Below are 16736 nucleotides of genomic sequence, written 5' to 3' on the forward strand. Positions count from 1 at the left end.
AAAAAAAGGGAAAAAAAGATCCTCATCTTGGATTAACATGTTGTCTAAAGGGAAAAAAATATGCTACGTTCTGTTCTTCCCAAGCTACTCAGCCACCAAATCTGTTGAGTCTTGGCCAGGACTCTTTTGCAAACTGTACTTCAAATGAGCTGCTACAACTAAAATATGGCTGTACCCACACTGTATTAGAGAAATGCTATCGTCTATTAATTACAGTATGTGATGTGAAGGAAATACCAATATACATCAGGAGTTTTCAACTTCATTTTGAGGAGTAAAGGGAATTAAGGAAGGCAAAGAAATTAAGCATGATGAAGCAAGTTTAATTTTCACTGTTCTGTCTCTTTGAGTTGTTATTTCTCTGAAATGTTTCAGTACTATGATGCTATGTCTTATAGGCTTCCAACCAGATCAGTGATACAAATTTACTTTGACATTAGCCTGAGAGAAGGAAAGCTGTGTTATTTAAAAACGCAAACAAAAAAATGAACATATAAAAAAGAAGCTTCTCTGAATTTTCTAAGAAGAGTTATAAGGTTAAATTATGATTGAAGTGGCTAATTAAAACATCTGCAATTCCATTAAAATCTTTAATTTTTGAAAATTCTGAACTGAAGGATAATTTTGGTTGGAATATGGTTTTCAGGATGACAATATGTTAATGATTTAATTTAAGACATTAAAATTATTAGTTTCTCTGTTTTTTCCCCAAAATTAGTAAATAATTTTAGATGCCAATCTGGTAGGTTGGCATAGCTTTATAGTTAGGATTTTAGCACTGCAATCATGTTACTTCTACAGCTTTTTCTTAGAATTACTTTCCTTGCAGACTCCTCAAATTTTAGCTTCTAAAATTTCCAATATAGCTGTACAAGTGCTGATCTCTTAGAGAGAGCAAAATATAAATAATAAATGAAAAATATTTTTACTCCTCAAACCATACTTGCTGTAAGACAGCATACAGCCACTGAGAGCCTTTACATGAGATCTGCAGAATGCTGTGTAAGCTTTTGTAAAGTACTGTCACATGGCAGCCTTTCTAATTGTCATTGGGAAATGTCTTTCCTACTTCCATATGATACACAGTTAGTAGATGACAGGACCTAAGTCAGTTTTGTCTGACTATTAAAATTAACAGGCTTTCTTACAGTACTATGTTTCAATTCTTAACCTCAGCTTTTTGATGTATTAGGAAAGCTTTGTTTATTGTGGTTACGTCTGTATTTTTCCTTTTTCATAGAATCATAGAATATCCTAAGTTGGAAGGGGACCCATAAGGATCATTAATTGTATTTCTACACAGTATTTTTTCCTAAATGTCTTGCTAATAGAAATCTAATTTTTCATTTTAGAATTTTTGTTCAGTTTTCACTCCACTCGTAGAGATGGTTCTATTCGGTACACAATTGTCTGCTTGCAATTAAACTTTCAGTGAATGTTTTTTGCTTTTCAAATATAGTCAGCACATCAATTTTAATGAAGGCTGAAGATCAAAGCCATAAATGATCAGGTTTGTTATAGTATCTCTCACTACTATTGAGGACAGTACTTCAGAGAAGCAGTTGAACTCCAGACCACATTTTCCTGTTTTTTAGATTTCCTTATTTTGTTTTGTTTTTTTAGATCTGTTTTTCTATAGAACTTGAAGTTTTAGCTGTTTCTAAGTGAAATATTTTCCCAAAGGTTAAAAATAAAATAAAATACAGCAATCATTTTTACTGTAGCTATTATGTTAGTTCAGTATCAGAAGAAAAAAAAAACAAGACTAAACAAAAAGCCACAACAGGAAATACCTTTGGTTTTCTGTGCTATGAAGAGCCTTTAAGTTGTCTTTTAATTAGTCAATAAATGGATTGCTCTATTCCTTTTTATTATAGACTAAGACTGTGGCTTTTGCAAGTTAAAGACATAGGTAATTTTGAGGAGCATATCTCATATGATGGCTTACATAATTTCTATCCCTTCTTTTTTTCTGTTGGGAAAGACAGTTTTTTTTCTGCAGTATTCTGTCAAGTAGATTGGTATTGGAGATTTATTTGTCTGAGACTGTGCCCAACCAGTGATATTAGTTCCTAGAGTAACTCCAGTTTGAATTCCTGCCCCTTGCACCAGGCATCCATTGTGTTTCAGGGTTGCCCTTTCTCCGTTGTCTGAACAACAAAAATAGTGTAATACGAGATCTTTGTATTTTCAGTACTGTGAATAGTAAGTTACAGACTTTAAGTTATCTCAATTTGTATCTTTCCTATTAATCTCTTATCCCTCCACAGTGCTTATTTTATACTCAGAGTTCTGTATCGGGTCAATGGAAACTGAGAGCAAGCCGTTCAGAGAAGCACGTTTTCATAAATGGATTTGAATAGGAAGACATTATCTTCCCTCAACGTTATGATTTAAACTGGTTAAAAGTGTTTTTTTTACAGAATTTCTAATACTTCATTTATTCTAAATGCTTAGACATAAATGACTGAAGTTGGCAGAAAGAGCAGAAATAAAAGGCATGAAATAAGTTCTTCAAGTTGAGGAAGATCATGCTACAATTCCCTAGAAATATGGCACTTTTTATTTATAGTATTAAAGGTTGTATATATCTGGCAGATATATTTATATATTTAAAAATGAATACTGATATCTTTGAAATGCAGTGTCAGTTAGGACATCAATTATGTTTTAACAGGGCTGTTATGGGTTAAAAAGGAAAAAAAAAACTAACCAAAAAACTCATCTAGTTTTAAATGCTGCATAATGCAGTATTTACCACAAAGAGATACATAGGTGGAAAAGGAGAGGGTTACAAAACCTTTATCTTCTGGTAAATGTTGATATTTATATTGGTTAGATTAAAAATATTCTGAAAGAGTTTTTTTTCTTTCTTTCTTTTTTTTTTTTTTCATCGTAATCATCATAGGGTTATTTAAGAGCATAAGTAGAACAGAATAGGAATCAGTCAATATAGCACCAGGATGCAAAATGTATGGGTTGTATTTTGTTTTTTGTAATCGTAGTGTAAATGGACAGGGACAAGTTAACTTCATTTCATTGCCTTGATTTCTCTTCCTATTTGCAACTTTCTTGTCAAAATGCTTTGAGATCTAAAAATGAGCCTTTATTGCTGTTGTGATGAATGGAAGGAGATGATGTTTGTGATGATTCGCAGCAAACATTGGATAACGCTCTTTTTCCATCATCTCAAAACAACATGTGTTCTGTCAAATAATGTTTTCCAGCATGAATAAGAACGAAATTTCCCAGTAGAGAGAGCAGAATTACCTGTAGATGAGCTAGGATTTATAATTGGGACCTTCCAAGGCCACAGAACATGTTTTCTCCCGTTTGTTCTGCTTTTTAAGCTTGGCTATACATCAGATGTGCTTTCTTGAAATGTTGCTGTTTTGATTTAGTGGCGTTTCAGGTCTGCTTTTTTCTCTTTTATATCTTGAGTGATTCTTTTTATATATGATGGAAGATAGTGAAGAAGTGTAACCTTTGAAATTCTTTATTGGAGACATTATAAAAACTTAAGATTTATATTCTAAACATTTATGTGCAGGGGCTATTTTTCAAAGGATCTTGTAGGACTTATCACTCAATTCTCTTGAATTTTAGTGGAATTTCAAAGCTTTGCTCCCTCAGGCTCTTCTTTCCTCTTTTGTATACCTCCAACGTCAATCTTCTCATGCATAGCAATGATTTATTGGTAAGGCCTCTCAGACAGATGATAAAGAAGGTTTTAGGGAATTTTTTTTAATTAAATTAACTGTTATTTCTAGCCAGATTCCATATATTCTGTCTGTTGCTTCAAGTTTGCAGTTTCTGCTGCTCCCTATCCTCCAAGATTTCAGATGATTAGTAACATTCCTTGATTTGTAACTGAACTGTTAGATTACTTGGAATCTGTAAATGGGATTTTATGTCACAGGATAGTTAGTAAATAACACAACAAATTAGCAAATAGTACAGGACAATTAAATATTACAGTGGAGAAGTAGGGAGATTATTTGTCATGAAATAATGCCTGTTTACATATGTTTACTAGAATACTACTGTAGATAACAACTGTCATTTATGTTAATCCAAAGAAATTAATTTTTGGTGTATTGTAGTGTTAGATTAGTTCAATATCTGAGTAACAATAATTTAAATAAGAAAAATGCAAAATTGTATTACAGTAATGTATGGCCTCTTGATATAGATATAAATTGTGTGTGAATTTTGTCAGGTGACTTTATAAGCATCCCATTATATTGTTCTAAAAGGATCTTTCCATGAACCTAATACAGTTTTTAACTACAACTACTTTCTCTCCTTCCTTTGCTATGCTCTTTCAGATAGCTGAATTTTCTTTCCTTTATTCCACATGCTCTTCTTAGCTTCTGTCTCTGTCTTGGAAAAGGTCCTTGTACTTCCTGGGCTCACAGAGGAAAAGAAAATGAGAAAAGCTTTTGCTTCTTGCTCTCTGCTTAGCATTTGTTTCCAAAACAATATGATTGATTGAGGAAAAAATTTAAGCTTTGTTAATCAGCACACAAGGGAGACAGAAAAAGGTGGTAGGAACTTGATAAGTTCATAGAAAACATTTCTGCATTGAAGTAACTTGAATATCTGATATTGATGGAAATTTGTCAGAACTTGACTCATTGCAGTGGTACAGTGGTTTTGAAAACGTGTCCATTTTGCACTTGTCCAATAAAATTGAAATTGTTCCAAAGTGACATTTGCCAGAACCCAGAATACAGTTTAATTTCAACAAAACTTATGATCTTTGAATTCCAATTTATATGCTGTGCAGACATTAACAAACAAATAAAGCCATTTACAGTTCCAATTTAAAGTTTGTGAACCTATATCATCAGTGTGATGTCTTCTTTTTTTTTTTTTTTTTTTTTTTTAGTAAGAGCAAGAAAAAACAGCAAATGGAATATCTAAGTGCAATCATTTGATCCAGGTCATCAGTCTGTTTTGCTTGCATCCTTTTCTCTTTCCTTCTCAAGATTAGGCACTAGAGTTCAGCAGACAGAGTGTAGGCCACCTGTAACTCATTTGCTCCTTATCTGTGTACTTTTGCTAATAAAAGGTATACATTTACAGACCTTGCTCTTCTTTTTGGAACGCTCCTTCTTTATATCAATCTACCAGCGTATATTGTGCCATATATTAATAACCTTGTTTTTCTTCCTTTTAGTTTTGGGTATTTTCCATGCTCTTAAAATGCTCAATCACCTTCCTGCACGTGCATCTGCTGCATGAACATCATATCCTCCTATTTTTCTTATTTCTTACTTTAAATTAACTTCATTGAAATTACCTTTGTGTGTGCAATATGTTTCAAGTACAGAAATCTAAGTACTGAAAAGGTTTGACACAGACATACAATTTTGTGTGATAGTTATTCTGCCCTGACAAAATTTTGCCAAAGGAATTTTACAACCAGTGTTTCTCTGACTTTTTCCTCAAATGCAGATTAATTTTTCATAGTAAAAAAAAAAAAAGCATATCTTTATTCCATTATAGGAATACACAATAGATGTCTTCTTCCGTCAGAGATGGAAGGATGAGCGGTTAAAGTTTAAGGGCCCAATGAATATTCTTCGATTGAACAACTTAATGGCCAGCAAAATCTGGACCCCAGATACATTTTTTCACAACGGGAAGAAGTCAGTTGCTCACAACATGACAATGCCTAACAAACTTCTACGAATCCAAGATGATGGAACTCTTTTGTACACCATGAGGTATGTATTTTTATTTTTTCTCTGCTAATGCTATTTCTTGACACAATTTTTCCAGTTATCAATTATGTAAGGTTCCAGGAAGACTCTTATTTTTTTCATTTGTAACCCAACAGAAAAAAAACACCAAGAAAACTTCCGATTCTGTGACAAATCTATTCAAATAGATCAGTTTTTCTGTGTTTGTCAGTTCTCATAAACACGTAACATTAAAAGATATAGACAGTCTGCATTACACACTTTGAAGTCCATGGATGGAAATTGTTTTAGAACTACTAAGGATACTCAAGAGTTTACGCTCTGTCTCAGAACAATTAAAGTTGCAGACCACTAGAATCATTAGGCAGATTTATTACTGAGATCACTGGAAACAAGAAAATAAATCATAGAATCACAGAATGTCTTAGGTTGGAAGGAACCTCAAAGGTCACCTTGTTCCATCCCTCCTGCCATGGTTTGGGTTACCAAAATCAGACTGCCCCAGACCTCCATCCAACCTGGCCTCGAAAACTTCCAGGGAGGGGACATTTAACATCTCTGAGCAGCCTGTGCAGGTACCTCGTCACTCTGAGTAAAGAATTTCTTCCTAGCCTACATCCTAAATCTCCCCACTTTAAACTAAAAGCTCCTTCTTGTTCTTCTAAAGTTCTTCCTTGTCCTATCACTACCAGATCACAGAAAAAGTTGATACTTTTCCTTCTAATAAACTCTCTTCAGGTACTGGAAGACCACAGTGAGGTCAAGCTGAAGCAAGGCTTCGTAAAACAGGCTAAATGGAACAGGCAGTCTTTAGGAGAGTCTGACCACCAGATGTCCTTAATTGGTCTTGTCCTGAATATTAACCCACAAACTCTCAACCTAGTCATGGCTCTCTTTCAGAGACATATCTCTGGAATCTATCCACTCCTTAACACAAAAGACAACTCCTCAACCCCAGCTGCCCTGCCTAGATCTTCTAAAATATTGCAGCCCATTTTTTTAATTATTTTTTAATTGTAACTTGATACATTGCAACTGATTTTTATCAATTCTATTGTATCTTTTACTGTATTTTAAAACTCATAATTAAAGTCCATAATTATAGTATTCCAGTTGTGTGATTTGTCCTGCCAGGTTTCTGGTATCAGTTAAGTCATAGTTTTCTAACTGCTCCATGATTTCCAATTCTTTCTTCTTATTTCCCATGCTTGTGCATTGGTGCAGTGGTATTCCAGCTGGATTATTGGCCTCATTATCTTTATGAATGAACCCTACCAAATTCCTGTGGGAAAAATTTGAGGATTTCTAGTCACTTCCTAAAGTGACATTAAAAAAAAAAAAGTGAATTTTTCTCTTCCCTATCACTCAGCACTATGTCCTTAAATTCTTCCTAACAAGAACTATGCAGAAAATGTACCTTACGCTTTAATAACTATTTTTTTAAATATATCTAATGACAGGATTTTATTTAAAGTTTTCATTTTTGCTTCTGGAAATGGCCAGCACTCATGACTAGTAAAGTATATTAAATTTGGTCAGAAAAATAATTTTTAAGTGTTATAAATGGCACGTATGTATAGGCGTAACCAACAAGCCCTTCTTGTACTGAATGCTGAAGGGTAGGCTGCTAATCATAACATATGATATTCAGAATAGTGTACTGGAAATAAACTGAGACCTCCATTTGTACAACTGATCTCAAATATTTCTAATTGTTTCTCTAAGAAATGACTAAAATTCTCTTCCTTCCGAATATACTCTAGTTACATTCTATAAAAATAAACAACAGTGTTTGAAACTGTTCTTCTCTTCAATAACAAGAAAGTAGATCAAATAAAATCACTGAACATTTTCTGTTTGTTTTAAGTTCATGATTTCTAATTATGTTTCTTCTGTGATGGTGAGTTACATGTGTAAGCTGCTTCTGTAACAGAGATTTTTAGCAGCCATTTTAATCTGTCTGCTTAAAATGACTGTGATTTAAAGTAATGAACTCATGAAGCACTCTCCTGTGTCTTTTGCTGACTCTTTTCTATTTCTTCCTCCTGACTTCAGAAGCTTTTTCCTGAGGAGTGAGGAAATAGAATATTTTGGGATGAAAAACTGGAAAATCTGATTGGGAATACAATGACTGTGAACCACTAGGAGTGCAGGAAAATGTAGTTGATATTTGAGGCTGGATGAAGAGCAACATAAAGCGCAGGAAAAATTTCAACCCAAAGGAAACCTACAAGATAGGAAGGAGAAGCAGAGCTTTAATTCTTTAATTCACCGAGTTAAAGATAGTGGGAAATAAAAATATGTCAAAACTTGTTCAAATTGTTTGAAATCATGTTTTACTGTATTAATCTGCATATTTAATACTGCAATATTACTGGGAATTTTTCACCAGATAAGCGAAGGTAACATCTCGTAACACCAGATGAATATTGTTAACATGTTGTCATGCCTATAAACAAACACAAATGCTAATTACAAGAGGATGAATAGCAGCAGTTTTTTAAAACAATGTACTTTTTCCCCTACAATTTCACATTCAGACTCTTAAAAAGAATTAAAAAAAAAAAAAACCAACCATGGAACATAGTCTTTTGCTAAGTCAACTGCATTTTATGTGCTTTTGTAATGAGATTTTCAGAGCCATATAATCAGAATATTATGAGAAGAAAATGACAGTTCTTAAAAATCTTACATAATTTATATTTTCATTTAAATGGCCAGTCCTCATAGTTTTGAGGTTGGCTGTTTTAATTTTTTGATGTAGTATGTCAGTGCTTTCCAAAGGAACACATAAAAGGGAGGAAGCAAGAGCTGATCTAAATCTTAATTAGTTTAATATAACATTTCATTTTCATCTCCTAAATACATATGAACTGCTCATTTTTGTGGAATTGATTTTCTTGTCCTGCTAACTGACTTAAATGCATAGTGGTCTTCTTGCCTTTTAGGCTTACAGTGCAAGCCGAATGTCCAATGCACTTGGAAGATTTTCCTATGGATGCTCATTCATGCCCACTGAAATTTGGCAGCTGTAAGTGTATAACTAGAAATATGGTCTTTGGTTAGTGAAAACCTAACGTTGCTCAACCTTCATTTTATTTCAAAAAAGTTGTTACAAGTGAGGTTTAAAACACAAGATTGTACTTTTTTTTTAAATAAAATTGTAATTTGACATATTGCAATTGATTTAATCTATTCTATCGTATCTTTTAGTGTATTTTAAAACTTTCTTGACACAGTTTAACAGTAAATACAGTACACCTAATTCAGCACTGCACTGATCTGTTTTTATTCCACAATACTAATCATACTGATGAATACAAACCTAGGTGCCCATAGACTGTGTAGAATGTACATATTTTATTAATGAAGAGCAAGTAAAGACTTTGAAGAATGTCGTCTTCTATTGAAACCTTTTCTTCCTCTTTATTTTTAATCATGTTTTCTTTTCTTTAGTTAAGGCAAAAACATATGGCTTCTTGTGATTAAAAAAAAAAATAATAATAATTCGTTATCATATTGGCTAGTTAGGTGGACTTTGATATCAATATTATTATTTTAACAGCAGTATAAATTCATTCACCTGTATACCAGTCCTTCTTCTCTGTGAATTAGGACTGTGCTATATGTATTTCATGTTTTTGTTTTGTTTTGTTTTCACTGCAATTATTATTTTTTTTTCTGCAGTCTATATTCTGTTTCAGGCCCAGGAAGTGGCATCCTTTTTTCAAGGAAACTATATGATACCAATAAATTCTGGCTATTTTAATTTTTACTGTAGCCACCACAGTTTGCAAAACAGGTGATAGGTCACCGCTAAGAAGATATTGACAAGCTGAATGCTGTCAGAGAACTATGCACGCTCTTTCCATAACACTGATGTGTACCATTTCCCTGGAGTTTGTTGGGGGGGGAAAAAAAGAGCAAATTTAATCAAGTCTATGTTTCTGATTATGCTGCCACACCAAAGGGAGGCTTACCTGTTGACATAAGAGATGGCTAATAATAGTTTTGCCATGGAGCCTTTTTTCCACTAAATACTTTATTACATTTATAGTGCATAACACAACTTAACTAAATAACATAAGAAACTTTGGCCAAAACCAGCTACTGATGAATAATATTTATATACATATGCACAGTAAGATACATGTATGAGGGAAAGAGTCTCAATGTAGCCTCAAAACAATTGATATAAAACAAAAATACCTATAATAATGAAACTGATATTCAGGGTATGCAGTTACTTCATAGTATGACTTGATATGCATTGCTAAGGTGAAAACCCTTCTGAGTAGGTATATTGGAACTTTGTGTGAGATTTGCTGTTTGTTTTTCTATTTGTAAGAGTGGGATTTGGTGTTTGTTTTTCTTTTTTATTTGTTTTCACTACTAATATGTTCTTTGTTCTCTTCCTGTGGTTTCTGCATTTCCAGTAAAAAACAGGATTAAAACTGTAACTGTGAGAAAATGATTTTAGGAAAGCTGTCTGTCTTTTCTCCTTGTAGTCACCTGTGCTCCAGCCAGTTGGCACGCACTGAAGGCTTATTTCTGTTCATTTTGAAAGGCTTCCCACTCATTTCTTTAACTAGAACTCATTTCTATGCTTTCATTTTTCATCTTTCATTCTGGGACTGAATTTAAATGATAAATAGTGGTGAAAATAAGCCAAAATCCTGAGGATTTGGTTTAGCTGAAGCAAGTCTGCCAATGGTATATGTTTGTCGTATCTCCTCATATATGCTGCTAATCTTACATTGCTAAGAGGATCATCAGCCTGCAAGATTGTCTCAGTTTCTTTGTTGTGCTCAAGAGAAAAGCCAAGCTGGATGTACTGAAGAAGCTGTAGCTTAATAAATTGCCATTCTTCATCTTTATCAAAAAGTCTAACCAACAGTGGAGAGTGTAGGGGCAAATCAGAAATTGGCAAGGTTACCATTTGAATTAAAGCAGACGGCTTCTTGTGGGAATATGGGTAGTTCAGAGGGAAGTGTTAAACATCTCTGCATGCTGCCTGCCTGCTATGTTAGTCCTACAGTTTATGACAAGCTGAATGAATAAGCATCTTTCAAGGCCTGCAGAGATTTCTCAAGTGAAAATGTTTACAGTCCAGCAAAAATGTTGCTTTTTTTCATTTTCTCCTCACTGCAGATATGGATAAGATTTCAAATGTACTTGTCTCAGTCAATCAAAGTGAGCACACTATTTCTTCCATTAGTGTTTTACCCTTTTTCTTTCATACTCCATTTGCTTATGAGGGTATTAGATTGATAAAACTTGAGGGATATATTTCTTTTTTTTTTTTTACTTCATTGGAGAGACATTAATGCTACTAAAATACAGTGTTGATTTGCTTCCTTTTTAGTTTATTTTATCTGACTAGGATAAATATACGTTTTCTGATGAATGCAATGAGAAAACAGATTGCTTAATGATACTATGCTCCAAAGATAGATCTAATATTTAGGACTGAGATTTAAGAGGCTAAGGCAATGAGCTTCTGCAAGTATTTTAAGAGCATTGTCACAGAACCTGTTTCCCCATACTCAGGTATGAATAACAAAATGTTTGTGATACACTACCAAATGGAGTGTAGGGAAATAGAAGGTGAGAACAGTATAGAAATGAATTTTGAAAAATTTTGCGTACTCTAAATGTTACAAATCACTGTTCTTTTCATCTGAATTTTTATGAGTTTTAGGATTCATACATAGCAGATCTGTGACAAATTCTTTTAACAGTATGGAAGAATTATTTTTTGCAGTTTATACCAATAAATCGTGATTAATAAAAACACAAATGCATGCCCTGATCCCATGCAGCCATAAGCATTTACCCTACAGTAAAGTTGCTTAAAATATACAAGTGTTTTTGCTAATCATTTTAGTTTTCTGAGGTTTCCTTTTGAAAGGTAATTAAGTAGCTCTTAATTAGATAATTTTGGATGTAACTTGTTTGGTTAAAATTACTGATAAAATATCATATCTTATTTCCACAGATGCATACACAACATCAGAAGTGACATATATTTGGACTTATAATGCTTCAGATTCTGTACAGGTGGCACCAGATGGTTCAAGATTGAATCAGTATGATCTTTTGGGCCAAACAATTGGAAAAGAGACAGTTAAATCAAGTACAGGTTAGTAAAAAACATGTTTTAAGAAAAAGCGCTCACTTTGCTATAATGAGCGTAGGCTTACAGTAGTGGTAAGCTACTGAAAAAAGTTATATGTAACATAAAATATGGCTAATAACTCATAGCAGCCAGTTCTTTCAAGTCAATAAGTAGCAAATAATAGTAGAAGTGAACTTCTCCTCAGTGACTTTTTTTTTATACTCAATCTTGAATACTAACAATTGTAATACAAGGCTTGGATGGTTGTTTAATTTCATATGGTAAATAATGCCTTTTGTCTACTGAATGGTAAAGTAGGCTGCTTTTAACCATTTTTACCTGTCAGCATATTTTTTTATTAAAAACATAATAATATAATATTTAACAAGATATATATATAATATTTAATAACAATTGGATTATTCTACTTGGCTCTAAACTAACCTTTTTTTTTTTCTGTGGCACATTAGGTGAATATACAGTAATGACAGCTCATTTTCACTTGAAGAGAAAAATTGGTTATTTTGTCATTCAGACTTATCTCCCATGTATCATGACTGTCATTCTCTCTCAAGTCTCATTCTGGCTGAACAGAGAATCTGTACCGGCTAGGACAGTTTTTGGTGAGTACATTGAGTGGCATGTGTTATTTGCAATAGCTGAAGCTGTTAGGAAGTGTTTTTGAAGTGTTCTTGGTAAAGCCCCTTTTTTGTTTAATTTACTTTGTAGAACATGGCATTATTTTTAGTTGAAACAACTTTCAGCAGCATCTTACACAACTCCAGAGAATACCAAATCTTTCAGAAATCAGCACAAGCGAGAACTGTTTCTATATTCTTGCCTCTTTTCTGTGAAAACGTTTTCCATTAAATAGAAGATAATTTAAAATTCCCATTTAAAATTTAATTTACGTTGTTTTCTGAAACATATTTCTTCCACTGATGTTACTCAATCATTTTGATGCGTAGTAGATATGTACATTTCTAAATATGCTTGTAAATTAAGCAAATTAAGGACCCGAATTATCTGAATACGTTAAAACCTGCAAACTGCAGTTCTTTAAAAGAAATCTTTTTCTGGGAGCCTAGCGAATCTTTCTCGCTAATTTAAACTGGAATGTACTTTAAGACAGTGAACAGCTTTAGTAGTGAAATATGGTAGTGTTTTTCTTAAGATTTTTTTCTCTTCTTTAGTAAAACAAAGCAACAAATGTCTTTTTAAATACATATAACTTAGAATTCTTCTAATCTGTTTGATTTTAAAGAATAAGATAAAAGTGCAACAAAAATAATGTCTATTTGGAATCAACTATCCAACATACTGTATAAAATCTTATGGTTAGTCATTAGTAAACACCACACAGTCTTCAAAAAAATATGCCAAACGCAAATATTAAGTCATGCACAATGAAACACTTACAGTCTTTCTTGGTAGAGGAAATGCCACAAAACATATCATGAAAATTGCAGGTTTGAATATGAGCCTTATTGAAGTCAGATGAAATGGGTCAGCAGTTTTAGAGGCACTGGAATTCTACCATGTTTTCCTAGTCATTTAACAGAAAGTTACAATATTTTTTCCTTCTTCAAATTCTTCTGTCCATTTGTACATTTCTGTTTATCAAAATACATTTTTAATGAATTTTTTCCAACGCTTTCCTTGCCAGCCTTGCAAGCGTCAAATATAGTGTCAAATACTATACCTCCATCCTTGTCCTTTTCTGTGCCACTTCCTATACCTTTAGGACACTGTAGCTGGTTTGTCTATAAACAACTTCGATCTCCTTTCCCTAAAATGTAGTGTTATAGTATCACCAGCAACAAGTCACTAGGATAATTTTCCTGCAGTTTTACTTCCCTTCCTGCATATATCTTTCTTGTTCTTTCTTTATTTTTTATTTAATTTTTATTTTGGGGAAAGAAATATCTGCATAACAGCCTACAACTTTAATAGGATGAGACTTAAGTGTATTCTGGATAATGAACAATATGTACTAATAAACAGTGTGATGTGATCATATTGCCTGTATCAGGATGTCTTGAAGAAACTAAGTGGAGTGTCCACAAGAGCAGAACCATGCCACCCAGTAACATAAAATCCAAAATATATTGACTAGCACAATGGGAGTGGATAGCAATTTCTATTCTAGTATTTTATTTGTTAAACATGCATACATCTGAACACCAGTTATGGCCTCCACCCCTCCAGACCAGCCTGGACTGGCACCATGAACCCTGGACATTTGCACTGAGCATCTGAAGAGTCTAGTCTCTGCCTAATGGAGCAGCAGTTGTATCACATGCTTAGCCTTCTGCACAGGGTTGGATGTCGCTGCAGGAGCTATTTTTTAGTTTTTTTAAAATTGAGATTATCAGCATAAGCTGCCAATGGTTGCTCTAATTATGTAGCCCCAGGCGAATCTCCCAGTCTTTCTCCATACCTACTGGCAGCAGTTGTCACGGGGATTTCTATTACCCTCTTGTCTCCAGCCTAAATATGTTACAAAAATGTGAAGTTATCCACACTTGTATAACAAAGTTCCTCTATTGCTTCTTAAAGCTTTCTGGTTCATTGAATTAATCCTGACAGAGCTGCACAGATTCCTTCAGGGTGTTTGTTTGGGTGTTGCTTTCAGGTAGACGCTACCCAGGGATACAGAAATCCTGCTAAGATAGTAAAAATCAGGTGCTTCCTGCGTGAAGTGTAAACTTGCAAGAGAGCTTACTGTATATTTGTACTGATCATATTTAATATTTTTATATGATGTGGTTCCTTGCAAGATACTCATCTTTGTATTGTATAGTGACTATGACTATGAAGATAATAAAAATATGATTAAGAAGAAAGTATTAGTTTTGATAAAGCATTTATAAGAATGGATAAGATTTTTTTTCAAGTGTCTTCTTAAGAGTTGAGTATTTTCTTTCAAAGAAACATAACCTCTAGTTATTCAAACCACCACATATCATTTGGTATTTTATGTTTGAGAGAAGATACTATTCTTTCTCTTCTATGATGTACTTTCAAGCTGTAGGTTAACATTGTGAACTTGATATAATGAGTATTCTTTTATAGTTGAGCTCCTTAATCACAGAATCACAGAATCGTAGGAGTTGGAAGGGACCTCCAGAGATCGAGTCCAACCCCCCTGCCAAAGCAGATTCCCTACACCAGGTCACACAAATAGGTGCCCAGGTGGGTCTTGAATATCTCCAGAGAAGGAGACTCCACAACCTCCCTGGGCAGCCTGTTCCAGTGCTCTGTCACCCTTACTGTAAAGAAGTTCTTGCATGTATTTGTGCAGAACTTCCTATGCTGCAGTTTCTGGCCATTTCCCCTTGTCCTGTCTCCACACACTGCTGAAAACAGTCTGCCCCCCACACTTCAGATATTTATAGACCTAGATCAGGTCCCCTCTCAGTCTTCTTTTCTCAAGGCTAAGCAGAACCCAGTTCACTTAGCCTTTCTTCACAGGAGAAATGCTTCAGGCCCTTCACCATCTTTGTGGCCCTCCACTGGACAAAAATCAGTTTTACAGTGGAGGAACAAGTGCACATCATGCTCTGAATATTCATAAGAAGATGCTTTTTGGGAATGGTGTCTGTGGTGCTTTAACATTATAAATATCACAATCCTGCTAACTAGACCAAAGTAAATCAATTCTGGCTTCCACTAAAATGCTGATAGCTATTTTTAAAAGCGAGGGGCAGTATCGTAATCTAATTTCTAAGTGGAGTTTTCAAAGACCAGAGAACAGTCCTGAGGTGGTTATTGTTTTACTTTAAGCAGTAAGCTTCTGTGTATGCCATAGGTTTATATGGTCTTTTTTATAGAATTGTGGTGTTACTTCTTGATCTGTAGAATTTAAAGTACTTTTATTGGACGCAGTTTAGTGGAGCTGTGTGGCTGAGGCAATGAATTCTGAAGTGCATGTATGGAAAGGGCTGCTGAGTTTGCTGGTTACTTTCTTTTACTTAGCTGCATGTAACTGCAGAAGTTTTTGCACAAACTAAAAAGCATTTGTACTCTGAAGTATTCATAATGTTTTGATGTGTATCAGAGCTAAGGTTCTCTCAGAGCTAACCAGTACACAAGCATTTGATGCCCTCAGCACTCATTAATTTCAGAAGAAAGCATGAGAAGATTATTATCATGTGTTCTCTGTCTCCTGTAAAATGTACAAATAATAGCAACAGCAGTGGGTGAAGGAGAGAGATGAGATCACTTTAAATTATAATAGGGACTGGACAGATTTGCAGACAAGACACTACTGATATGGAAATCTCTCAAGGCAAGTTAAAATGTGATCAGTTTTTCTTTTTTTTTCTTTCTTTCTTTTTTTTTTTTAAAAGGTTTCTTCTTCTGTAAGCCTACTTCCTGAAAAATCAGCTCATTGAAACACAATCTTAGGTCCCACTTTGTATAACTGCTGGTATTCATGCACACCAAAGAGCTGGGGAATTGCCATTTGCTCCTTAGAGTCAACTTTGCCTAAATCAGGCATGTAAGTAGGACGCACGTATGAGGCAGTACACAAATCTTTCTTGTTTGGATGGTGGCTGACACATGCTTAGGATAGTCTTTTATCTGAAGTTTCTAAACGCTGGCTTCTATTGTAGGAGCTGGACACAGAACATGGGAAGCTATTAACATTGTATGTTCATGTCCCTTTTTTCAAAACCTTTGGATTTTTGCACAATCTGTGGATTCCAAGAGCACAAAGCCCCCTAGGCCTTAATTCATATGGCACTGCAGGGTTCTTGGAACCTTGCTGTAAGAGGCAGTAGTGCCTTTCTGCTGAGCAGTCATCTCCACCAAGTTTGAGATGGAGTAAAATCAGCAGCAAGAAATAAAATGAGGCCAGTGTGTTTAGGCAGAAATAACTGGTTTATTTCAAACTGGGAACTCAT

At 34.3% G+C, this 16736-nt stretch overlaps 1 protein-coding gene across 2 annotated transcripts in view; it reads left to right on the forward strand.

Annotated features, from left to right (window-relative positions):
* The window catches only part of GABRA2 (gamma-aminobutyric acid type A receptor alpha2 subunit), a 54469-nt gene that overhangs the window by 26945 nt on the left and 10788 nt on the right, over nt 1-16736 (forward strand). For both annotated transcript variants that reach the window (XM_010710218.3, XM_019614879.1), the window contains 4 exons: nt 5512-5732; nt 8657-8739; nt 11707-11850; nt 12297-12449. In XM_010710218.3, coding sequence (XP_010708520.1) covers nt 5512-5732; nt 8657-8739; nt 11707-11850; nt 12297-12449 — 601 coding nt within the window. The remainder of the gene's footprint in view (nt 1-5511; nt 5733-8656; nt 8740-11706; nt 11851-12296; nt 12450-16736) is intronic.

This window comes from Meleagris gallopavo, chromosome 4 (assembly GCF_000146605.3).
Source record: "Meleagris gallopavo isolate NT-WF06-2002-E0010 breed Aviagen turkey brand Nicholas breeding stock chromosome 4, Turkey_5.1, whole genome shotgun sequence".
In the NCBI taxonomy this organism is placed as follows: Eukaryota; Metazoa; Chordata; class Aves; order Galliformes; family Phasianidae; genus Meleagris; species Meleagris gallopavo.